This window comes from Pieris napi, chromosome 16, assembly GCF_905475465.1.
Source record: "Pieris napi chromosome 16, ilPieNapi1.2, whole genome shotgun sequence".
Classification (NCBI taxonomy): domain Eukaryota; kingdom Metazoa; phylum Arthropoda; class Insecta; order Lepidoptera; family Pieridae; genus Pieris; species Pieris napi.
The window spans coordinates 2,112,726-2,137,854 of record NC_062249.1 but is presented as its reverse complement, the minus strand read 5'-3'; the positions used below and the strand labels follow the sequence as shown (position 1 = coordinate 2,137,854).

The window sequence follows — 25,129 nt, the reverse complement described above, 5'->3', positions numbered from 1 at the left end:
AACTGCTTATATTGGCATTTTTTTTCATTAAAAAAATGTATATTCGGTATAAAATACAATGCAGATATCGTGGGGCTAAATTAATATTAATAAATTAACTTGTAATATCTATCGTAATTACTAACGGTAAAGTGATTCCTTTTTATTTTTCAATACTTTGTAAAATTCTGGTGAAATGGAATTAAAAAAATATTAAAAATCCAAACATCGATTTTGTTTTTTATTTTGAATTGAATATATACAGCCAAGCCTGCTCTGTTATAAATAAATATTTCTAAGGTGATAATAAGTTTCTCCATACATTGTAAGATTTGTTGCTACAGTGGCAACACAATCATTGTTTTGTCTCTGGGCTGCTATAACATTGATCACTTCATCTGGTTTTATAAGTCTTATCCTTGTTGGACCAGACAGAGGTCCATCTTCACGGCCGTCGTATGTCAATATTCGTATTTCATGTAATTTGTTATACTTAATGTCATCTATTTTTACTTCTCTTGCTTCGGCATCAGATATAACAATTATCCTAGGTTTGCTTTTTGGTATTTTGTCTTGGTCAAATTCCTGGAAATTAGAATTATTGTTTAATTCTTCTTCTTCTGGTGCCACATTTTTGCTAAATGTTAGCTGCCGGGTGATGCCGGTTTTTCATTGTTAACTACAAAGGAATATAGAGTAGTGGTTTTCCGTTGCCTGTATCAAACATTCCCGGAATAATCGTTTAATTAACCATTTGAAGAAGAATGCCTTTGTTTATTATAACTACTAATAATAATAGTTAAATATTCATACAAATATGGTATGATTGGCGTAGAGGATATGGAGTCTGAAATGCAAGCTTTCCTATTTTTTTTTTTTTTTAGATTTGACAATTATTCACACCAATTGACCTAGTCCCATGCTAAGCTGGTGAAGCTTGTGTTATGGGTACTAGGCAACGGATATACATACATATTATAGATAGATAGACATATAAATACATATTTAAACACCCAAGACCTAAGCACAACACCACAACACATCGATGTTTGTCTCAGCCGGGGATCGAACCCGGGAACCATGGATCTGCAGTCAGGGATACTAACCACTAGACCAATGAGCCGTCATATTAAAACATATTAAGTGAAAAATCACTAACCTCTACAGCGTTGTGATTTAAAGTTAATCCAGGTATTTGGTCTCCATTCACTAAGTTAAAATATCCTTGTTCTTGGCTTTCAACAATCCATACTTTTATCTGGGTAAAAAAAAAAATAACTGTATATAAAAGTCTCCCTAAATCAAACCATATGTACCTTTATATAAATTAGCATAAATAATTGTTAATAATATACGAAAAATAAAGTAAGTACTTCATTTTAATTTACTGTATAATAAAATTTTCATTCCAAAGAATTGACATACATATTAAGTATATTTAAATATCTTATAATTAAAAAAAATATATATATTACCATAGTAAATCTTCTCAGAAAATGCAAAAAATCGTATGCAGTAACGCCCAGACCCGTCATCCCCTTCCCTACTTATCTATGAAATACGAAAATTTTAGCCCATCTAAAGGCTAAAAATTTTTTTTAGGTCACTCAGGTATATATAAGTTATCTTAAAATAGTAATAAATAGGCATCTAATAATAATTTAAAGAAGATTCATAGAGAAGTAGGGAAGGGGATGACGGGTCTGGGCGTTACTGCATACGATTTTTTGCATTTTCCGAGAAGATTTACTATGGTAATATATTATAATAAACAAACAATTAGATTAAAAAAAAAGAAACATTTATCAATTTTAAATACACTTATAAGGTCTAATATTTATCTTTAAACATAAATAACAATGAAATACGATACGCTATGTGGAGTGATGCACCCGTCCGTTCACGGCAAGGTCCCGAGGGAAAGAGATATGTATAGTTCTTTTCATGAAAGAAGTCCCCCAGACGCGGCGCTGCAATCGCATAACGTAATGTTACCATTTATGAGTAAAAAAATTACCTATTTTATTTACATTTAGCAGATGTAAATTATCAAATAATATTATTTTCTGCATACTTCGATGAAACAATATTTATGTTATGTAAAAAGTATATTTTTATTTACTTATAATAGCGGTGTCTACCTACTTACAGGGAAAAGATGAGAAAATAGGGTAAATAAAAGCATTAAGCAATACAATTTTTTATTCAGAGTTTTATTGCATAATTGTTGGGTTACAGTTTTTTTAGAAGTAACGCCGCTATTATACCTTCGTTTGTAATTCTTGTTACAGTTTTCTCTGACACACCTGCAATTAAATTATGAACAATTAAAAATAATAGTAACTTTAAGTTTATAATGCTTATGTAATATATGTTTTAATTTCAGTTACCTAGTTTCATCACGTTATGTATTTATTCAATTTTGTCGCAAAAACAAATTTATATCATAAAAGTCCCATCAATACAGCAAAAAATTATTAAATGGCAACTCTAAAAAGCCTGTTATGGCGGCAACTCTCTTCCGAACATTGTTTAGTGGTATTAAAACACCTTGATTCTTATGTTCCGCTTCACAGAACTCTTTCACCTTTAATATCATTTCTCGAGCCGAACTTTTTACAACTTTTGGCATTGTAATCAATCTTTAAAATGCACTAAGCTAGTTAAAAATTCACAAAAATCTACCACAACAAACGAACTTGATAACATCGACGAATGACAACATTGCCGACCTGTCAAATTTAGTTCCAAAAATCACCGCGGGACTTCTTTCATGAAAAGCACTATACAACGGCTCGCTGTGTGCACATCAAAATGGCGGCTAGTAACACGAAGCTAAACACGTCTATGGCCAAATGTCACCCTTGCGCCTGTCAGCTTACACGGCCTCTCCTGACACCCTGACGTCCTCGTCAGGCTCTGATGTCCCAGCGTCTATACCGTCATTTCTTTGAGTAGGTTGTGTAACATCACAGTCCTGGGAAGGTATTGCGTCGTCAGCGGCTGAAAATATTTACTTTTTTTAATACAAACGATCAAAATAACGAAAGATAAAAGCAACATTAAAGTATCGGACCCCCAAGGAAAAGAGTGAAAGATTATTTATAACCCTTACAAGATTACAAACAAACTATCACTAGTAGGTGTGTAAAGTACTACACAATTACAAGTTTAGTATCACCATAGGAGTAGACATAAGGTATAAAAGTCTACTTAATTCTCAAGAAGATTATGAGTTTGGGGCTGGTTACCCTGTCCATTGATCTTTTTACCATTTCTACAGGAAGACCACGAGTTTGGGGCTGGATACCCTGTCCATTGATCTTTTTACCATTTCTACAGGAAGACCACGAGTTTGGGGCTGGATACCCTGTCCATTGATCTTTTTACCATTTCTACAGGAAGACCACGAGTTTGGGGCTGGATACCCTGTCCATTGATCTTTTAGGATCTCGACATGACCGTGAGTTTGGGGCTGATTACACTGTATGTACTGAGATCAATGGACAGGTTGATCTCAGTACATACAGTGTAACCACAGGTGTCATTACAGGAGTAGTCTTACATTTAGCAAACAAGTTCTAGTACCCAAGTACTTACTCAAGAAAAAGGCTGCACATTCTTCAGGCGTCCATTCACCTTTCCAAGGTACTATGAACTGAGCTGCAGCATAACTAGCTTTGCCATAAGCTCCAGTAAGTAGTTTCAACTCATAACGGCCATTTTCTAAGACTCTCGTTATCTTATAGGGACCACGCATACCCGGATCCAATTTACCTTTGGATTGAGAGTATTTGATAACAAATACGAGGTCGTTCACTTGAAAAACACGGGTGGGATGCCGCCTTTTATTAACATACTCATCTTGTCGCCTCTGATTTTGTTTAAGACGTTCGGCTGTCCTTTGTCTGTCAAGCTCTCGCAGGGACTGTCTATCAGAACTCGAACAGTCTACAGTGACATCGCGAACCAAAGCTTGTATTGCAGGAGTAGTGCCCTCGGTACCTACTAAGAGGTTCAACGGAGATGCTTGAGTAGTCTTCTGTCGAGTGATATTGAGCACAAGTTGCAGGCGCCATAACTCCTCAGACCACCAAAATGAGCGGATTCGAACATACGACCTCTGTCAGTAACCAAGAGAGACGGGGTACCAAATAAAGACACAACATTTTTAAATACTTGCTTTAACTCTTCAAGGTCTTGTTTACGCATGGGATACAAAAGACAGTATTTGGAGAAGGCATCAACCACCACCATGACGTGCTTATAACCGTTTGACTCTTGCAATGGGCCTAACACATCCATATGAAGGGTATGAAAAGCAACATCTGGTTTAGTCCACGAAGTGATAGGCTGTAACGGAGCTCGCGGAACTCTTTTATTGGCCATACAGGTTAAACAATGTCCTACATATTTTTTAACGAACTGTTGCATATTAGGAAACCAGAAATGTTTTAATATTAGTTCTGTCGTTTTATATACCCCTATATGGCAATTTTCATCGTGAAAAATTCTCAGTAAACTAAGCCGATGCCCTTTTGGTATATAACAAAGTAAGCGTGATTGTTCCCCTACCGGTGAGTAACGATAGTAAAGAATATCATTGTTTTTAAAATATCGGCTCGCATCTAATTGGCCATCATCCAATTGATCAATTAACTTTCGCGTTTCTTCATCACCTGATTGCGCAATCTGTGCCCAATTACGCGGCTTATCAATGCTATTCACAATACGGATAGGATTGCGGCTGAGGTAATCTGCATGGGACATCAAAACACCTTTACGGTAAACAATGGTGAACGTAAAATCTTGTAGATATACCCACCACCTCGCTACCCGGGGTAACAGGTCCTTCTTATTTTGTGTAGCTTTTAGGGCATTGCAATCAGAAACAACTTTGAACTCTATACCAATAAGATAGTGGCGAAAGTGACGCAACGCTCTTACCACAGCTAATGTTTCCAATTCATAAGAGTGGTACCGTACCTCCGGCCCAGTCGTTACTTGGCTGTAGTAGGCAACCACACTTTTACTACCGTCTCTATGAATTTGTAATAGGACTGCACCGTAACCCTGGCTACTAGCGTCTGTATGGACCTCGGTCAACAAAGTAGGATTGAATATGGCAAGAACCGGCTCGCTGGTTAAGCACTTAATGATATCAGCACGAGCTCGTTTCTGTTCCTCGCCCCATTTGAATTCGACATCTTTTTTAGTTAATCGCGAAATACACGTGGTTTTAAAAGCATAATTTTCAACGTACTTTCTAAAATAGCCTGCCAATCCTAAGAACTGCCTAACCTGACGAACATTTTTAGGTTCCGGAGAATTTATTAATGCCGCTATTTTAGATTTAGATGGACGAACCTCACCGTTAGTGATTGTGCGTCCTAAGTACTCTACTTCGGTGTTTAAAAACGAACATTTTTTCATATTTAATGAGAACCCAGCATCCGTTAAAGTCTGTAGAACATGACGTAAGATGTGTAAACCGGCATCAACGCTTTCGCTTATCAATAAAACGTCATCAATGTACACTACTACCGTACCATTATTTATAAAAGATCGCAGCGTATCGCTAATGATACGCTGAAAAACTACAGGCGCATTTGTCAGTCCAAAAGGCATCTTTAAATATTCGTAATGCCCTTCAGGTGTTCCGAAACCCGTAAGGGGAATGGAAGCTTCATTCAGGCAGATCTGATAAAAACCAGAAGCCATATCTAGGGTTGTGAAATATCTGCCCTTTCCTAAGCGGTCAATATGATCCTCAATTAGTGGCAAAGGGTACCTATCTTTTATTGTGATTCTATTCAGTGCCCTAAAGTCCACACACATGCGGTCAGTACCGTCTTTCTTCTTTATTAAGAGTATAGGACTCGCGTATGCTGACTCCGACTCACGTATTATGCCTTTAGATAAAAGATCCGCAATGATTTCTCGAACTTTTAGCTTTTCATTAAACGACAATCTATACGGCCTATAGTATATGGGTGCATCACTGTTTAAACGAATGTGCATGCTACCAGTAGTCACAGTCGATGTAGCGGTTCCAGTAATCATAAACTTGGTAAACTCATTCAAAATTTCAACTAATTTTTCGTAATCACTACCGACTATCGACGTCCTAATAGCATGCTCATCCGTTTCTACCGCCGAAACTTTCGCAGAGACCGGACTATAAGTTAATCGTTGGCATCCCCCTGAGCGGACATATACCACTCCTTCGCGATTCAAAACATCTGTACCGATTATGATTGGTGCGTTCATACTATCACTAGGCACTACTAAAAGATCCACTTCAAGACTAATTTCTTCAAATTCGATAGTGAGAGTTACGTAAGAGAATACACGAGTGATAGAGTGACCAACACCTTTTAATTCACGATAAGTGGGTTTTGAAGAACACGACAAGTAGTTAACTACTGCTTGAGAGATAAGAGAAACGTCTAAAGCGCCACTATCAATTAGAACGTCAATGGGTATCCCCTGAACTACGCCGACCATTACGTCTTTAGAATTACGACTTTTAGGCGGAAAGCAAAAATTTACGTCCGCCTTCCTTTGATCTGAATGCTGTTTAGCAAAACAATCCTTAATATGATGACCTATTTTTTTACAATACACACAAATAGTTTCCGATTCCAGGTTAACATCGCTATTAGTTGCCTTCGCACTGGTGGAAGGTATTACGGACGCGCTAGTATGATTTTGCTTCGCGCTTACCGATTGTTTTTGTTTTGAACGACAATTTATTTGTTTGTGACCCGTTCGACCACACGAAAAACATTAAAGCGGAACACTCGGAACATGCCGTTTCAAAGTAAGAGACTTGTCGTAACATCTATCCTTATCGGAAGTCCAACGCTTTTCTGATTTACTCGGAACGGGCTTAATGAAAGTAGCTAAGTAATTAACTAACTCAGAAGGCTTCAAATTATGATTTGTAGCAGAGGCTTTAATATGAGGATCAGTAATACCACGTATAACTATAGCACTAATAAGTTCGTCACTCAAACCTTGAACTACCCTTAAACGCAATAAAGAACGACGCGCATATTCGGCGTACGTAGCATAACCATCGGAATTCGTGCTCATCACCTCATATAAAATATTTGCCACATCAATCTTTTGGACACAAAGGGACTTAAAATCGTTTTTAAAATTTCTCCATGTTCTATCCGACGTGACCCAATCGTCCAACCATGATTTGGCATCACCCTTTAGGCAAAATCCAATACGCGATAAACACTCGGAATCGCTCCACTTATTAAGAACCTGTGCCCTATCTACCTCCGCGAACCAACAATCGACATCGTGCACATTAGGGTCGAAATTCGAAACATAATAATCACGTGAACTACCCCACTTTAAGGATTGAATTGCTTCTACGATTTTTTCAGTAGATCCAGGCGTGGACTGGACAGGCGTTTCTGCATTGTACTCCGTCGTTATAGTAGACCTATTCTCTAACGCACCTAATCGCGTCATTATTACGTGCAATGACTCGCGCAATTCCGATCTGCGTGTTGAACCACGACGACGACGTTTATAATCACTATCAACACTCGTAATCGATTGACTACGTGACCGCCTACGTTTACCCATTTTTGTTTTAAATTTTCACTAAAACATACGACAATGCAATACACAAAGTTAAATACTAGACATTAACAGTAATCACTAATAGTAATAAAAAGAGAAGAAAAAACAGTTGCGGGCTGAAAGAGGTAACAGATCCCACTTCTGATATAATAAACAAACAATTAGATTAAAAAAAAAGAAACATTTATCAATTTTAAATACACTTATAAGGTCTAATATTTATCTTTAAACATAAATAACAATGAAATACGATACGCTATGTGGAGTGATGCACCCGTCCGTTCACGGCAAGGTCCCGAGGGAAAGAGATATGTACAACGGCTCGCTGTGTGCACATCAAAATGGCGGCTAGTAACACGAAGCTAAACACGTCTATGGCCAAATGTCACCCTTGCGCCTGTCAGCTTACAATATATATATTTTTTTACCATAGGAAAGTAGAGATTTCAACGCACTGAAAGCACATCAACTTTTTGAATAAAGCTGAAATTTTGACGTCAGAATTTTCGATTGAAAATTAGGGTGTTTTTTCGATATTAATTCAAAATAAAGTGAAAAAATAAATATTTTTAATCAAATAAATTACAGTATATTTGGGACATAATAAGGTAAGTTTTCACCAAATTTCGTTTAAAAAAATAAATTTTTGTAAAAGATAGAAATAAAATTGGTTTTTTGAATTTTTCACATAAATTTTGAGGTTATGTGAAAAATGTGTGAATACAAAATGACCTACAACTTTGCCATTTAGTTTTCTTCGATAGGACTTTTAGTTTTGCCGGAAATCGAGATAAACCGTTTTTTACCCTTAAAACTCCCCCCCTACCCTTCCCGACCTCAGATCGACCGTAATTTATTTTTCCTTTCATTTTGATCATATTCCCCTGCTTTTCTAATGGGTTTCATCCTACTGTAATTTTTTTTGGTTTCAAAAATTATCGGCACTGGTCTAAAGTGGCAGGTTTACTGCAAAATTAAGCAAGTTTTTTAATACCAAGTATTGATTAAGCAATAAACTCAGTGTTAAAGCAATGATAGATAATACTCACTTTAAAACCATCAATAGAATTAGCGTTGCCTTTCCAACTCCACTGAATAAGCAATCCGTCCGACAACGTTATAACACTTTCAATGTTTGGTATATCTTTTTCTATCACAAACCCAGCACAAATTATAAATACAAGAACACGTTTCATGTTGCCTTGTTCATATCTACTCGACAAATGTCATTGGACTTTTCGTGACCGCAAATATGTTTGAACGAACTCAGTAAGATAATGGTATATATAGAGGTTGTGTGTCTTAATACTTACAACTACATATTTTATCTTTTCCTCATTTAATGTATTGTTAAGTTTGAACTGAGCTAAGGTATCTACACTGTAATTTGATGTCACTTCTAAGCTTATAATCGTAAACTTTAGAACATTTCGTTTATGTTAGCCATTTTCCTGTAGTGTTATATAGATTGTATATGAGTAGTGTTGTCGGTTTCAGGGTGCGACTCTCATCCCTGAGGTCGTAGGTTCGAGCCCCGGCTGTGCATTAAAGGACTTTCTTACTATGTGCGCATTTAGCATTAGCTCGAACGGTGAAGGAAAACATCGAGAGGAAACCGACATGTCTTAGACCCAAAAAGTCGACGGCGTGTGTCAGGCACTGGAGGCTGATCACCTAGTTGCCTATTAGATTTAAAAAGGATCATGAAACAGATTCAGAAATCTGAGGCTCAGACCTAAAGAGGTTGTAGCGCCACTGATTTATTTTATTAATATAGATTGTCTATGTAGTGTTACATATATTGGGGGTGATTCATTTAATTATTTTCAATTCACTTAAGGCATTTGAATAATGAAAAATACGCAAAGCTTAACTTTCTTAATTTATAAATTAACAGTTTCAATGGAATAATATTGTACATCATTTTCAGGTGTCGTTTCACTAATACTTGAGATCGCACAGGTATTTGGAGATGTCTTTTGAGCTAGCACTGTATAACCTTCTCCCTTTACTATTTTCACTCTAATGGGCTGCGACATTGGTCCATCGAGATCCTTCCTGTATGCAAGAACACGTACTTCATATAGTGTATTGTATTTTATTCCATCAGTTATTTTGATGCTTAAGTCATTTTGTATATCGATGTTAGGAGTGGTATATTCTCGTGGTGGATGCTTCGGAACTTCAATATTATAAGGCTGAAATTAAAATTTATTGTCAATTTTTGCTTTTACTATTTCACACCCCTTCTTCATATAAGGCAAACGCAACTATCTTAAATTCCTTGGTCTAATACAAACTATTTAAGTAACTCAATCATGTATCATATACCTTCAGATTATAATACAACTTATCAGCAAATAGATATATTTAATCGACCTAAAAAATGCTTTTTATTTAAAAAATCTGGTATCCTTTATTATATAGAATGGCTTTGTTATTTTTCATTTATATTGGACATATTATTATGATGATCAATGCATCTTATAATTTATTATATTTTTTTTCTTGTATAAGAAGGTAAAAATTGTTAACTGTGTTTTGTGTTTATGTTTGAATGTGTATTCCATTTCTGGCTTATGTGTATAATGTAATTGTTTATATATTGTATAATAAGAAGCTGTAGGAATACTGATAAGCAAATACCTCAACAGATCTTTCATCCGAAATTATAGCAAGTTGTTCCCCATTTAATAATGTATAGGAACCATGTAGGTCTTCCTCAATTTTCCATACTCTTATCTAAAAATATAAAAAAAATATTCATTATTTTCATGTTCCTTAGAGATCGTTAAATATATTACCGTTTTTAATATTTACTGCTTATTCTTAAACGTACTATAAACCTCAAATCACTATTAATGTTTTGTCCTTATGAGTCCAGAGCCACTTGGAAATTTAACAAACAAGATAATATATATTTTAAATAATTTATTCTTACATTAAAAAACTCCTTGATTATTTATTTAAATTAAGTCGACCCTGTGTTCTAAAGCGTGACTCAAGTCAATATATATTTCTTTAAAAATTTGAGTTATTGTAACATTAACAACACCAGAAACTATCTTGTACGTACTATACTGAACTTCGCTAGACTACAATGAATAACACATACCTTGTAACCAACAATTGGATTTCCTTGGTGATTTCCTACAACTCTCCACTGAACAAACAACCCCTCGGGTTCATATAGCGACACTCTCACGTGAGTTGGCTTGTCTATAACCTGAGATAAGGCAACTTCGAGAATAAACAAAAAATAAATCTTCATAGTAGACGTTTATCGTGCACTAGAGACCGCAAATAATGAACCGTTTTCGTAAAGCGTTAAGCAAAATTAAATGGCTAATGACGTTTGTATATAATCAGGACATATATTAATGTGTATATTAATAATTTAATTTAGTGAATTCCGTGGTGTCTATATAAAGACACAGCAATGATATCCATTTTCGAATTGCTAGAACAATAATTTAACGTTGCCCATACTACTACGTACAAAGAGACTGATAATTCTAATTATATTACGTTTACGGCAAACGTTTGTTTTGCCATAGATGTATATTATTTCTATGAACATTTTTTTTGTTGAATAAAAATAACTATCTACAATAATAAAATATACGGGTTGATCGTAGAGGAGTGAAAATTATGGGTTGCATGTATTTTTGTATGCTATATCATAAAACAATTTTTTTTTCTAAAAAATAAAAAAAATTGTTGGGGTGGACACCCATTATCACTTAGGGGTTTGAAAGATAGACAGTAGCCGATTCTCAGACTTACAGAATATGCATTAAAAATTTCATAAGAATCGGTCCTGCCGACACGAGAATTTTATATATTAGATTTTATTGAATTGGATAGTCACTAATCGAACCGTAATTGAACCCTGCCCAATGAGGTAATTATCTTGTTTTATAAATAAAATAAAAGGCATATTTGTTATTAAAATATATTTTATTTGGTGCAACATAAAACTACAGTTGCAGAGGAAAAGAGAGCCGAAAATACTTTGGGGCAAGATAATATGCGGGGCTCAAGAGTCCAAGCTTATTAACTGGATGGTAGTAAAATAAGTCAAAAATTAAAAAAAAAATTATATCATCGATAGATATTATTTACAAATAAGAATTATGAATAAAAGGCTCTCCGTCACTCGAGTTCGTAATGATTGAAACACCACATGAATCGATTCTTCTCAAACCCAATACTTTATAAATTGGTCGTGGTTTCACTACCTTTGGTGACATGGTATATTCGGTCACCGATTTTACGATTTTCACCCGAATAGGATCTGTCATTGGTCCTTCAGCTGTCGCATTGAAAGTATTGACTCTTATTTCATACAAATTGTCTATACTCATAAATAGTCTTGCCATGTTATAATATCCGTTGGAATTTGTTATTACACTAACATTATTTTTGGATATGTGTTCAATGCTGAAGGGCTGAAAAAGGCATAACTCATTGATACATTTTGTCGGGTTTATTTGTAATTTTTTAAGCAAGTAAGAAACAATTATTGTTTAGCATTCGAACGTCAGATTTCCGAGTGACCGCCCTGTGATTACCAGCAAGCCACAAAGGTGGTAGTCTATATAAACCCTAAGACTATACACACGTCATTCATATTAAACTAAAGAAAAGAAAAATAGGCATCCACCTCAAAAACCACTCAACAGATTTTTGATGAAACTTAGACTGTTCTACTGAATATACTGATTAATTGGTTCTATCTATCATCTGCTATAATTTTATTAAAGATACATAGTAACTCAAATATTATCTAAATCCAACAGTATCGAATACTAACTTTAAAAAAAATAGAGAGAGAGTGGCGGAGAGTTTATTGCCAGTTCTTCTCTTCCATTCTACGTCTTTGATTTCAGAACTGGCAGTAAATGTTAGAAGCATTTAATTCATATTTCTTTTTGACGTTCATAAATGTACATTGTGTTATCTTTATGAATAAATGATTTTGACTTTGACTGTTTCTCTTTTTTAAAGTCAGTTTTTAGACAAATAAAACATCCCAGCTTAGTGAGAACTATGTTTCAGTAGGATTTTAGGACATCACAGTTAAAAATAATTTATAATTAGATTTTAGTTAAAAATATTGAAATATCCTACTGATTGTACTTTTCAATACCTCTTGAGCGACATCGTTCCTCTGTAATCCTGGGTATTGATCTCCATTTAGCAATTTAAAATTTCTTGTCGTATCTTCTTCAATCGACCATAGCTTCACCTAAAAATATAGAAGTAATCATAACAATCAAATATACAGTATTTACAGGTCAGCCACAACTGAGCCTGTTGATTAAGACACTATGTGGAACTGGGCAGTTGGTTCCACATTATAAATATATCAGTTCAAAAATATCGTAAAGGAGTTTTTGATATAGAACAGGGGGCAGGAGGCTCATCTGATGTTAAGTGATTAAAGCCAAAAGCCTCACAAATGCGTTGCAGGCCTTTTAAGAATTGGAACACTCTTTTCTTGAATTAACCTAAGTCGAATTGGTTCGGTTATACTTCAGTGGGCAGATGGTTTCACCTAGTAGTGGTGCGCGGCAGAAACGCTCAGTTGTGCAACGACGGACGTCGAGGTGGTACGGTGGTATTTGTATTCTGCCTTGACGTCCGATGATGAAACTTTGCAGCTGGTCTCCGAAAGACTCCTCTGAACACTCCATGGTAAATGCGCTAGAAGATGCAGAGAGACCCCCCCATCTCTACGCAACACCAAGGGATCAAGCCGCCAGGAAAGTGACTGGTCGTCGACGATTCGAATCGCTCTTTGGTCATGCGGAAGGAGCTGGAACTGGGGAGCTCCCACCCAGAGGCGAAACCAGTACTCCATATGGAGCCAAGTTTGCGTTTTATAAGGTGCTTTGTAAATTGTGAGTATTAATAAATTTTGGAATAGTTGTACCATTATTATACATAATTAGAGCAACTTAATAGAACATTTAAATATTAGAAAAATTTGCGGATTCTCACCTTGTACCCTTTTATCAAAGGCATAGATCTGTATGGCACAATATTCCATTCAACATACACGCCAATAGGTTCCATAAACGACAATTTTAGTCCATTTATTCTCGGCAATTCACAATTCACACTCACAAGGAAAATGTTGAATAAAATCAAGTTTACGAATGCCATCTTAGTGCGAATTGATAACGTGAACATGTCATAACACATCAATATTATACGACCAAATAATATTCACAATTTTAATTGAATATTATATATCAGAACAAGTCGATGTATGCGAAATAAACAATTTATATAATTAAAATACGGTAAATCTTTACTCTTAATATTACTATATGTATTTTGAACTTTTTAATAGATCTAGCTATGATGATGTTAGATAATAGCTTGCTTAGAATCATTCATTATATTCTTTTCCGGGCTATATTCATTTGTTTTACTTCAGTTCTATTTTTAAATATTGCTTTTTTTTTAAGATTAAGGGCCAGTCTCTTTATATTTATATAATTTATAAAGAGTTTGCATACTTATTAAAAAAATCATTTCCAAGTAATCCTGAAGTTTGATGCAGTTTATTAGTCCGTCAGTATATTTATATGTTTAGTATACTCGTAAGTCATTATTAGTACTATAGTTATTATATGTTACATATTAATACGAAAATTCAACAGAACTCGTTCACAATCTTAAGTAACAAAAAGTAATATATCTATCGCAAGAAGCGTATTACTAATTTTACAGGGATTCACCCGTCGTTGGGAGTTTGCGGTTTAATCATGCGATGAACTCATGACCCTGAGTACTAAAATGTCTATCAAACCGGTCGGTCGTGTTGCCATTTTATTCTTCATACTAAGTGCGCACGCGCAGTCATCACCAGATGTCACGATACAGGCTTTCAGACCGAAAGGTGTTCGCGTGTCTATACAAGGTGTGTTTGAAAAGTTTTTTTTCGCTTGCTAAAATATTGAAATTTTAAATATATAAAATTATTTGTACCAGCGTTTCCAAAGATAAATTCGGATCTGTTCGATCCGTTTATGGCCTATAACCCGTTCTCAGTAAAAACAAACTTCAGCAGTATAATCTAAATAATAATATTAAAATTTCATATTAATGAGAAAATGTACAATAAATTGTTATTAAATAATTTAAATTATAATAAGTACTTCTTTTACGTAAGTTCAAGTCAGACAATATATTTTGCTATTAAATAACGGATATTTTTAAATTAAAAAGAGCCGTTACAAATCAACAAGGAGAAGATTCTAATAGGCATTTATCCTAATTTTACTCAGACATTCAAATTCAGCTATTTCTTTCACGATCTCTATATGCAGCAAATGTGGTGTATTTGTTTTAATTATCGGCTAATTAATTGTCATAAATAACTACAAACAAATACGCATAGTTGGTAAATATTTTTTCTGCACAAAACTCGCTTCAAACGCCAAGCTCCCCGTATTTTCTAAGAACATGATGTAAACAAAAGCTATACCAATCTACCGTTTAAATATTCTCATGCTGGAGAGTCTGGAAGCTGGTAACTCTGGAACTGCTGGTTCAAATTGTAAAATCATTCCTGTATTCCATATTCAACTTACCAAGGAATCTATGTGAAAGGAATTCGGTTGAGCTGGTGAATAATCTCTAATTTAATTTACAGATCCAGAGAAAAAGCTCAACCAATTCGTGTTCCAAGGGAATGTGAATAGGAATATTAACGTAAATGATGTGGGCCAAATTTCTGGTGAGGTCATCAAGCCCACGAATGGGGCTTGGGTGTTTGAGGACCTAAACATATCTCTTAAGCCTGGTGATGTAATCAATTACTATGTGTTTGTTACGCGGGAGAGAAAGGGCTATGTCACCGACAACCTCACCTTCACAGTTACTGGTAAGAATATTACTTTCTTTAGTCGCTTTCTTCCATGTTAGGCTGAATTTAGTGTCACGCCGACCGCACGCGCACCGTCGGCGCTGATGGTCGAGATATATGAACTTCTAGGAAGCGTTTTTGAATGACGCGTAGCTATCAGCACGCACGGTGGTCAGCGCCGAGGGCTGCGCTGGGCTGTCAGGTCTGACGATCTTTAGAGCGCCTCTGCTTTCAGTGAGCGTTGTAGTGTCAAACGGATGTCGTCAGCGTATACAGTCATGGCAAATGGCGAAGTGGATACAGGTCGAGTAAGGCGGTCAGTACGATACTAAAACGAACCACGCTGAGCATCAGCGCTGACGAACTACGCGCTGATCTATGAGCGCTGACGGTGAGCGTGAGACTAAATTCAGCCTTATGGATCATATGCACGTATAAACAACGTAGAAAAAACGTTATAGCACATTTTTTAATAGTGCAAAGGGTTTAGGTGTAATATGCATAGTTTCGTAATAGTAAAGGGAAAATGTGATTAACTAAAGACCCTATATTATGACAGGAACAAATTGAGATAAAATTGGTTGCTAAATTTAACACCTTTGCAATTTCATTCATACAGTCAAAAACGGCAACACAGCGCATTGGAGTGCGAGTTCGGTAGGCTTAAAAGAATACGGCTTATGTTTAACTTACCACCAGGTATAGTAACATATAACAGACAAAAATAGTAAATGATTACCAAAATTAAACCCGCATTTTAATGTAAAATTACAACCTAAGTTTTAACATCTCGCTATCCTATTTAAGCAAACTGGCTCCAAAAAACTCATTGTTAGCCCAAAAATAGTTAATGAAAACCAAATTATTAACCATATTTTAATTTAAAATGAAATGCAAAAAAATAAAATCTCGTTATCCGATTAAAGTAAATTACCCTCGGCAAAAAAAATATTTTGCCAAACACAGTAAAGTAAATTTACTCCTAACCTTTTTGTCTCCAAATTGATTAACCACTACAAAAAAAAATTATCTTGAGCGTTTCGTTTACAACCAAATGCTATACCTAAAATAAAAAATAAAACTCTTACAATTTCAATAATCCCTTTTTTAATTATTGAAACAATCATTAAAAAGATAGTCCTCTTAAAACTAATAATAAACAGTTCAAAGATCTTAAAACTAAACTAATAATAAGCATTTAAAAAATCTTAAGAAGAATCAGTCTTCTGTATTAATTCACTGCACAATTAATGCTTTCTTAGCTTTGGCTGGTCGTCCTCTTTTGCGCTTCATGCCAATCGGAATAGCTCTGGCCTCTGAAGGTGGCTGGACGTGCTTAAGCCGAATCGCCAATCCAACGAGATGTCCCAGTGTGGTGGGAGAGGATCGTAAGCCGCAGACATAACTTAATATGGCATCATAATGCTTCATTTGGTAATAAGCCTACATTTTATGTCAATCATAGTGGTTTATTTAGGCAGAAATAGCGCATTAATTTGCTCGCTAAGATTTGGTGATCATTTACTACATTTGGTGTTCGAATACAATTTGAAGTGCAGTCGTGACTAAAATAGCTAGTACTATTGTAATTTTAGACGTTATTTATCTGGTGTTAAGTATATATTTTTGGTAAAAGAACTAAGGGTATCAAAGCATTTTATGGTGATCATTATATTTAACCCCAAAGAATACCTACGACCAGGACGTAAATTATTATCGTTATGTTTACTTATGTCGAAATAATAACAAATTACGATTAATAGGATACGATTGTTTACTACTTAGATGTCCAGAAGTGTATGAATATTTAATTGTGTGTGTGTAACCAAAACGAATGGAACTCCTTTTAATTAAAACAATACAAAATATATAAATATACAATATTTTCAAACAAAACGGCAACGTCTCTTGTAAAAATTGTCAATAGGAACTATTCATTGCATTTTTTTTAGTAAAAACAAATAAACATTTTAAATAGCTCATCAGATGTAATTCAAATTTTCTAAATGGCTTAAGGTCGTTATCTAGGAAACGATATCACCTACAGTACAGATTGTATCACACTCACAATAAACGAATGTAATGATATCGAACTCGATAAGATTCCAGTTGTTTGTTCCTTTGATAATACCTCGGTAAGGTTTCATAATTTTCAGAACTGGTTGATCCATCATCCCCCACAAAGCCCTCATCACCAGACTGTAAGTCAACTGTGACAGAGATTGCAGGCGGCAAAGTATGTGCCGGCCAAGTTATTTTTGAGGATAATTTCGACCGACTTCAGGATCTCTGGTACATAGAGCAGTACATACCAGACCAACCAGTAAGTTTTGAGACTTCAAGAGTAATTAAAAAACAATTTCAGGTGATTGTTTAGAAAGATTCTGAGTACGTCAGAAGCGTAAGCGGTTTTGACTTACAGCGTTGCGATTCTGTCACTCACTTTTCGAACTCTCACAGCGGTTTTCGCAGCAGCGGTCGTGCTCAAATCAGTCGTTAAGCAGTCATTTTACGACTTTGCATTCTGATAAACAATAAACTACAAGCTCCCTCCTTATCAGAATGCCAAATCATAAAATGACTGCTGTTATGATAAGGAGGGAAGTTCTGATTTGAGCGCGACCGCTGCTGCGGAAACCGCTGTGAGAGTTAGAAAAGTGAGTTACAGAATCGCAAGGCTGGGGTCATAGTTCAGGCTCTCACGATAATGAATAATATATTATTAGAGTTAACTATTATTAAACGGAATTCAAGCGTTTCCCCAAGTACATGAGCCTATGCGCTATTCTTCGATATAAACTAAACCAACAGAAGAGATAGAAAAAATATGTTTCAAATGGAATCTAATCATCAAAGCAAAATACCAATACCAAGTACTGCCTGTAAAGCCTACGATATAATTTCCCCAGCCTGCAGGGGTCTAGGCTCCGAATATGATTTTGTCCCATTCGGTGTCGAGACCCTTGGTCCATGTGCTCCTAGCGCTATAAAGCTTTTTAAGAAAATAGCAAAAATTTAGTCTAGCTATTCAAAGGGGGAACGCTTCCAGTATCTTTGGAACCTTGCCTTAAGGAGTCCCCCTTTTAATAATATATTTTAAGGTTAGTTATTGCTTTTGTAGCCTGCGATATATTATATGTGTATATAATTCTAGCTAATTTTAATTTGATCCAAGATTTTTAGGGAAGTGAAAATGTAAAATAAAGGTAGAAAAGACATCAAAGACAAATAATTGAAAGGCTTAGCTAACTACAAAATCTATTTCATTTCAAAATTATTTTAATATTTTTCAGGACTATCCTTTTGTGTCCTATCAACGACCTCCAAAAAGTCAAACGGTTGCCGTTGATAATGGTTACTTAAGAATCGCTCCCCAGCTCCAACAGGATCTGGCAGGATTTTCTAATACCTCAATTTTATCTGGTACCCTGGATCTCACTAGTGGGTAAGTTGATTATGTAATTTTAGTTTTAAAACTTCTTAGATTAGTTGTTTTATTTATTTATTATCGCTTCGTTGACCACATGAAAACAATAAATCGGTATAGGTATGTTATCTAAAGCTGGCGGCTTCAACACATATACACTTTGTGCTTGTGTAGTGTCTGTGAATAAGCGCGAGACGTGATGTCAAACTGAAATACAATCACAAATACATCATGAAAAGACTGTCCGTCTCTCTCGCGCTCGGTCAAGCTTATGAGTATGAAAGAGACAGTTATTGTTTTTCTTTTGCTACTGTTGATGTTGATCTTTACTGTACATAATGATCTTTTTTCGAACATTACCAGGGCAATCTCGTGAAATGTGCACAATGTTTTTAATTATTTTAAGCATCTTAATAAAAACAGTTTAATAACTTTTGGATCCACCCTCGTATGCACATAATATTTATATGTATTTGACACATTTTTATTTATTTACAACCCACCCAACCTTACTAAAACCAGAGTAGACTAAAATATATAGCTTGGCAAAAAAGTCATATTTTTAAACATACTGTATAGTGAAATTGCATTAGTGTGAGTACTGTGAACGCGCCAGCTTTCGATAACCGACCTATATAACTCGGTAATAAACTTAAAGATTGAATTAAACAGTCTTTTTTTTAAGTAACAGGAGGCAAACGGGCAGAAGGCTTACCTGATGTTAAGTGATACTGCCGCCCATGGACATTTGCATTGCCAGAGAGCTCACAAGTGCGTTGCCAGTCTTTTAAAAATTGGTACCCTCTTTTTTTGATCCTGAGTCGAATTGGTTGGGATATACTTCGCTTATAAGAGATTATTTACAGGCAATCTTATTTTGGTAACTTCCTATATGACTGGCATTTCCTAGGTTTGAACCCGGCAAAGGAATATTTAAGGGCTGATAAGCACAAAAAGATTAAAAAAAAAACGAACGCAAACTTTTAACTTTATATATTTAGTTTTCGAAAGAAAAGTAGTGGAAATTGCTACCGAGAAGACCCAGAAAAAACTCACTTACCTAATCAAAAACAATAAATTAAGTACAAGGATTTTTTTTTATTTTAGATGCACAAGTAGAACCACGTATTCATCAAAATGCAGTGTCAGTGCCTGGGGCGCGAGTATTCTACCACCTGTTGTAACCGGAAGGCTGACTACCAAGTTGGCCTTTAAGTATGGAGTGGTTGAAGTCAGAGCCAAGTTACCAAAAGGAGATTGGTTATATCCAGGTATACATAGTAATAATAGTACCTAGTACCAACTGTTTTGCTCTTGATTTAGCTTCTTTTAAGGCAAGCTTTCTTCTTAGGGCAAACGGGCAGGAGGCTCACCTGATGTTAAGTGATACCGCAGCTCATGGACACTCTCAAGGCCAGAGGGCTCGCATGTTCGTTGCCGGCTTTTTAAGAATTGGTACGCTCTTTTCTTGAAGGACTCTATGTCGAATTGGTTCGGAAATACTTCAACGGGCAACTGGTTCTACATAGTGCTGGTGCGTGGCAAAAACTGCCTTGAAAAACGCTCAGTTGTGGAACGGCGGACGTTGAGGTGATATGGGTGGAATTTCGTATTAACATCCGCTGATGAAACTCAGCTGCTTTGAGAAAAACGAGAGTAGTGTCCTGCAGAGTTGGCTGAAGTGTAGACCTTAAGCCTCATGGTTTCTATGGGTTAAAAATATGTTTTCAAAATGTCTTAGAGTTTAGTTCCGTGCACAAGATATGTGCGACACTAAATTAAATATATGTAAATTTCACTGAAAATTTCAACATAAGTTCAAAAGTAAGAGATGACAAGTAATAAAAAACAACCACCCAAGAGTCTTCAAAACTACAAATTGATACAATATAAATGAAGTTGATAAAATATAAACTAACTGCTGTGGTCTCTGGCAGAATGACCAGCGCTGTGGAACAGTCTGCTCCACATAATGCTGAGCCAGGGCCAATTACAGCCATAGCACACATTGCACACTTAAAATGTACATTATTCCTTTTTTTACTTTTCATAATTTTTTGTTATTTTTCTTTTTTGATTATTATTATTTTGTGTGTTTATAATAAATGTTATGTGTATGTCAATTTTCAGACATTGGATTAGAGCCGTTAATGAATAAATATGGATTTATGAATTACGCCTCCGGACTGATTAGAATCGCTGGAGCGAGAGGCAACAATGAATTGAACCTTGGTGCTGAAGATCTTAGTAATAAGGTAGGTTTTGTACTTGATAACAAGAAAGGAATTAGGCTGGAATGATAGGGAAACACTTCGACCAAAACAAACGAAAATGAATGCAGTAAAATATAGTCCAGAAAAGTCATATTACCCCGGTTTTCTGTAACTCTAATAGCGATAACGATAACTTCAATGTTGGTTGATTTTTACACGATACCAATGTCATCAGGATATTGCAAGAACTATAATGAAGTAGCATACAATTTAGGAAGAAGCCGATTAAGAGGCTCTATGGCCGAATCAAACTGGTCACTATAACGTTCAGTTCACATTTGAAGTGTAGTTCTTTAAAAATGAAGACCACTCAACATAATACAAATTCCCTAAAGAACCCAATCCGAGTAGTGGATAGTCCTTTTGAAAGGTTGGATAATTTTTCCAAATTCGCGCGCATCAGCTGATTAAGCTGCTAGTCTAATCGGAAGAGATACGATTTTTAAAACTATTATCATAACAAAACCGCCTGAAACGGTACACTGTAACTTAATAGTGACACTGATCTAACGTTATAATTAATCTAAGCTAATGTAGACTTATTAGCTGAAAAGGTTGGAGCTTGTAGTTTATTGTTTATCAGAATGCCAAATCATAAAATGACTGCTTCACGACTGATTTGAGAGCGACCGCCGATGCGAAATCCGCTGTGTGAATTCGAAAAGTGAGTTACAGAATCGCAGGGCAGGTGTAAATGTTACGCTTTAATTTAACCTATTGCCCTAAATACTTGATCGGGAGACTGAGCCAAAATACGTTTTCTATATAATAATATCTCGCTTATAAGTATAGCGCGGGTATAAGATACTTATATAATGTATAATTCATTCGTAAATTTTTAACTTAATTAGGTGTTTCCATCCAATTTTAACGCTTGTAAATTATATAATATTTCTGCAATAGGTGTTGTATGGTGGCCCTATAATGGATTTTGATTGTCGAGGCCACCTTCTTCGAAAAAGGAGTGCAGCCGAACCGTGGTCTAATGATTTTCATACGTACAGTGCCAGGTGGGAACCAGGTAAACAAAATTCTTTCTCATAACTAATAGAATTGAGACACTAAAAATAATTAATTTAGTTACGGCGCTGTATTTCTACGACTACTACTGATAGAGAGACATCAGTCATAGATATACAGTCTTCTTTCCAACCATGATATACAAGGTCTACCACTAACACATATACAGTTCTTATTGCATATATAGACAGTAGAATTTTTGAGACGGAATAAAATTTTCTAAGAAAATCATGCTTTAATACCTACAGTAAAATTAAAATTGTAAGTCTTTATCATATTTTTATGTGAATACGTTACATTCAAATCAATTACTTTGTTCCTCAGTGTATATTGTGTATCATAAGTTTTTATAAGTGTATAGTTACACTACACTAAGTGTTCCTCAACGAATTTTAGTTTATTGCTTTCTTTGATAGATAAAGATAATTGGATTAAAATCATTTTATTGTTACCGATCCATTTAAGTATTAAGTACTTAATTATATGTAAAGATTTGTTTAAATGCGTAAAAAGAACTTTTAAGTTATAAGTTATAAATCTATCTCAATAAATAAACTAAAAAGAAGAAGAATTATGAATTTAACTGAAATTTTCATTGAATTAACCGTTTTCTTACCTTACTTTCAGGCCGTATAACACTAGCAGTCGATGGCATTGAATGGGCCCGCATAGAACCTTCAGCAACTGGCTTTCAGGGGCTGTTGGGACGCGACTGCCCATTACCTAGGGACTTACTTGCGACCGGTTCTAACATGGCACCATTCGATGATTATGTACGCAGTTTACTTTATATAATTAACTAACTATATATAACTACTAGTGGACCCCACAGACGTCAAGCTATTAGGATATTAAAGTATGAAAGTACCGACTGCAGCGCCACCTGCCGGGCTGATTTGTGAATCTAAACCATTCCCAGATCCCCTTGAACACACACAAAAAATTTCATTAAAATCGGTCCAGTCGTTTGAGAGAAGTTCAGTGACATACACACTCAAAGAAGAATTATATATATATAAAGATACTAATATTATAAAGAGGAAAGATTAGTAAGTATGTTTGTAACGAATTGGCTCAAAAAGTACTGGACCGATTTGAAAATTCTTTCACCATTTGAATGCTATATTATCACTGATTCATTGATATCATTTTTAAGAAAAAATACAGATCCCTACTAACACTACAATACTGTTAGCCAAGGTGTAAAAAATGCCTATAAAATGCGTTGCGAAAACTATTGATGATAGAACAAAAAATGTTCCACATTAAAGAACATATCAATATCTGCAAAATATGTTTAAAAAATAAATGTCCACCCGTGAAAAGCCGGTACGGGCCGCTAGTATATTATATATTTATCTCAGCTAATGCTTTACACCAGTGAGAGAGATGAAAATAAGTCGCATTGAAGATATTTTATTTGAGTCCTAAATTTGCACCAAAATAAGATTTTTATGTCTAACATATAACTTTTAGCAAATTTAAAGTCTTTAGAATCTTAGTCAGTTTTAGATTGGGTTATTGGGTTAGTTCAAATCAACGGTTATTTTTCAGTTTTACTTGACTCTCGGTGTCGCAGCTGGTGGCATCAGTGAATTTCCAGATGGGTCCTATACATCAGGTTCTCGTCCGAAACCCTGGAGAAATCCGGGGAGGAAGGCATCCTTGAACTTTTGGCAGGATATTGAGGCATGGTGGAATACTTGGACACAACCTTTGATTGTTGATTACGTCCGAATCCGGGCGATTTAATGCTAGTCGGTTTTTAATAAAAATATTTATATAGCTTATATTTTTTTATTATAATTTTAAAACATATATTTATTATACAATAATTCTTATTCAACTTTCGACTTTGTCCACATAGAACAGTACTTGCATTTCAGATTGCACTTTTTAAAGAGCAAACGGGCAGGAGGCTCACCTGATGTTAAGTGATACCGATACAGGACACTCTCACAGCAGGTTCGCAAGTGCGTTACCGACTTTTTAAGAATTGCAACAGAATTTCTCTGCTTGTTCGCAATATCTACAGAATCGATTTCAAAGTTTTTTTCCTAGCTATAGAAAATCCACATCACATTAAATAGACCGGGAGATAGTGCCGCAAAATAGTGGGTCATTTGACACTGCCGCCTCTTATTTTTTTATGGGCTATCGGAAAATACTAGAAATTTGTGGAAAAAATCGTTTGACACCCTAATTAATCGGACGAGTTCGACTAACGCCGACGCGATTTGGCCGCCGGTACAATTAATATAATTTTTCTTTTTTTTTATTGCGTAATAAGACCCCTGAAGAACCGCCATACTGGTACAAATGACCCACTATTTTGTGTCACTATCTCCCGGTCTAAAACGCCAGCAATGCACTTGCGAGCCTTCTGGCAATGTGAGTGTACGTGGGCGGCAGTTTTCTGAACATCAGACCAGCCCCTTCCCCTGACCCCTTTGAACCTCTGATAAGTAAAATAAGTAATAAATAATAGTTAAAAAAAACTAAAAAACACGCATTTAAAGCACATCAAACTAAAAAGTGAAAAATAATTCCTAATTAAGGCTGAAAATGGTAATGAACAAACAATACTGGTATTATTGTGAAAAAGCGTAGGGCGCTCTGTGCCATATTTTTCGTCTATCGAGCAACCCACGCTTTTTCACAATAATACCAGAATTTTTTGTTCATGTTGATGTGCTTTAAAAGCGTGTTTTTTTAGTTTTTTTAAACTATTATTTATTTTTTATTTTTTAGTTAAATTTTTTTATTTTTTTTTTCATTTCTTTTTTCGGATTATTGCATTGTCATCGATCTTAGACATGTGCGCAAAGTTTGAATTAAATCTGTCCGTTAAAAGTGGGTCAAAATCGAGTCGAAGGAGTCGGTTACATACATACATACAGGTGAAGCTAATATAAAGCGTGCATTCACAAAAACTATTTGAAG

The 25,129-nt window shown here is 35.3% G+C and overlaps 3 protein-coding genes and 1 long non-coding RNA gene across 4 annotated transcripts; 1 reads left to right on the top strand and 3 right to left on the bottom strand.

Moving 5' to 3' along the window:
- Positions 1-207: 207 nt before the first annotated feature.
- On the bottom strand, positions 208-8,981 carry LOC125057128. Its single transcript, XM_047660609.1, has 3 exons — positions 8,634-8,981; positions 1,139-1,237; positions 208-564 (listed from the first exon to the last, which is right to left on the bottom strand). The coding sequence occupies exons 1-3, from the start codon at positions 8,778-8,780 to the stop codon at positions 259-261; spliced, it is 552 nt and encodes a 183-aa protein (XP_047516565.1). The 5' UTR covers positions 8,781-8,981; the 3' UTR covers positions 208-258.
- Positions 8,982-9,447: 466 nt separating this feature from the next.
- Positions 9,448-11,054, bottom strand: LOC125057127. The gene is made up of 3 exons (XM_047660608.1): positions 10,700-11,054; positions 10,231-10,326; positions 9,448-9,782 (listed from the first exon to the last, which is right to left on the bottom strand). Exons 1-3 carry the CDS (start codon positions 10,853-10,855, stop codon positions 9,468-9,470), a joined length of 567 nt encoding a protein of 188 aa, XP_047516564.1. The 5' UTR covers positions 10,856-11,054; the 3' UTR covers positions 9,448-9,467.
- A 471-nt stretch (positions 11,055-11,525) lies between these two features.
- LOC125057129 lies at positions 11,526-13,828 on the bottom strand. Its single transcript, XR_007118168.1, has 3 exons — positions 13,591-13,828; positions 12,737-12,835; positions 11,526-12,035 (listed from the first exon to the last, which is right to left on the bottom strand). It is a non-coding gene; the product is annotated as an uncharacterized LOC125057129 (long non-coding RNA).
- Positions 13,829-14,367: 539 nt separating this feature from the next.
- LOC125057125 (beta-1,3-glucan-binding protein-like) lies at positions 14,368-23,974 on the top strand. The gene is made up of 9 exons (XM_047660606.1): positions 14,368-14,518; positions 15,254-15,484; positions 17,623-17,789; positions 18,760-18,911; positions 20,001-20,164; positions 21,024-21,148; positions 22,070-22,187; positions 22,814-22,959; positions 23,741-23,974. The coding sequence occupies exons 1-9, from the start codon at positions 14,377-14,379 to the stop codon at positions 23,936-23,938; spliced, it is 1,443 nt and encodes a 480-aa protein (XP_047516562.1). The 5' UTR covers positions 14,368-14,376; the 3' UTR covers positions 23,939-23,974.
- Positions 23,975-25,129: the final 1,155 nt, after the last annotated feature.

Coding starts and splice junctions, on each gene's coding strand:
- LOC125057128 (XM_047660609.1), bottom strand. CDS start 8,780: ATGAAACGTGTTCTTGTATTTATAATTTGTGCTGGGTTTGTGATAGAA. Junction 1,238..8,633: donor ATTCTATTGATGGTTTTAAA/GTGAGTATTATC, acceptor TTTTTTACCCAG/ATAAAAGTATGGATTGTTGA. Junction 565..1,138: donor TAAATCACAACGCTGTAGAG/GTTAGTGATTTT, acceptor TCTAATTTCCAG/GAATTTGACCAAGACAAAAT.
- LOC125057127 (XM_047660608.1), bottom strand. CDS start 10,855: ATGAAGATTTATTTTTTGTTTATTCTCGAAGTTGCCTTATCTCAGGTT. Junction 10,327..10,699: donor ATCCAATTGTTGGTTACAAG/GTATGTGTTATT, acceptor TTATATTTTTAG/ATAAGAGTATGGAAAATTGA. Junction 9,783..10,230: donor CGGATGAAAGATCTGTTGAG/GTATTTGCTTAT, acceptor TTTTAATTTCAG/CCTTATAATATTGAAGTTCC.
- LOC125057125 (XM_047660606.1), top strand. CDS start 14,377: ATGACCCTGAGTACTAAAATGTCTATCAAACCGGTCGGTCGTGTTGCC. Junction 20,165..21,023: donor AGGAGATTGGTTATATCCAG/GTATACATAGTA, acceptor GTCAATTTTCAG/ACATTGGATTAGAGCCGTTA. Junction 21,149..22,069: donor CTGAAGATCTTAGTAATAAG/GTAGGTTTTGTA, acceptor TTTCTGCAATAG/GTGTTGTATGGTGGCCCTAT.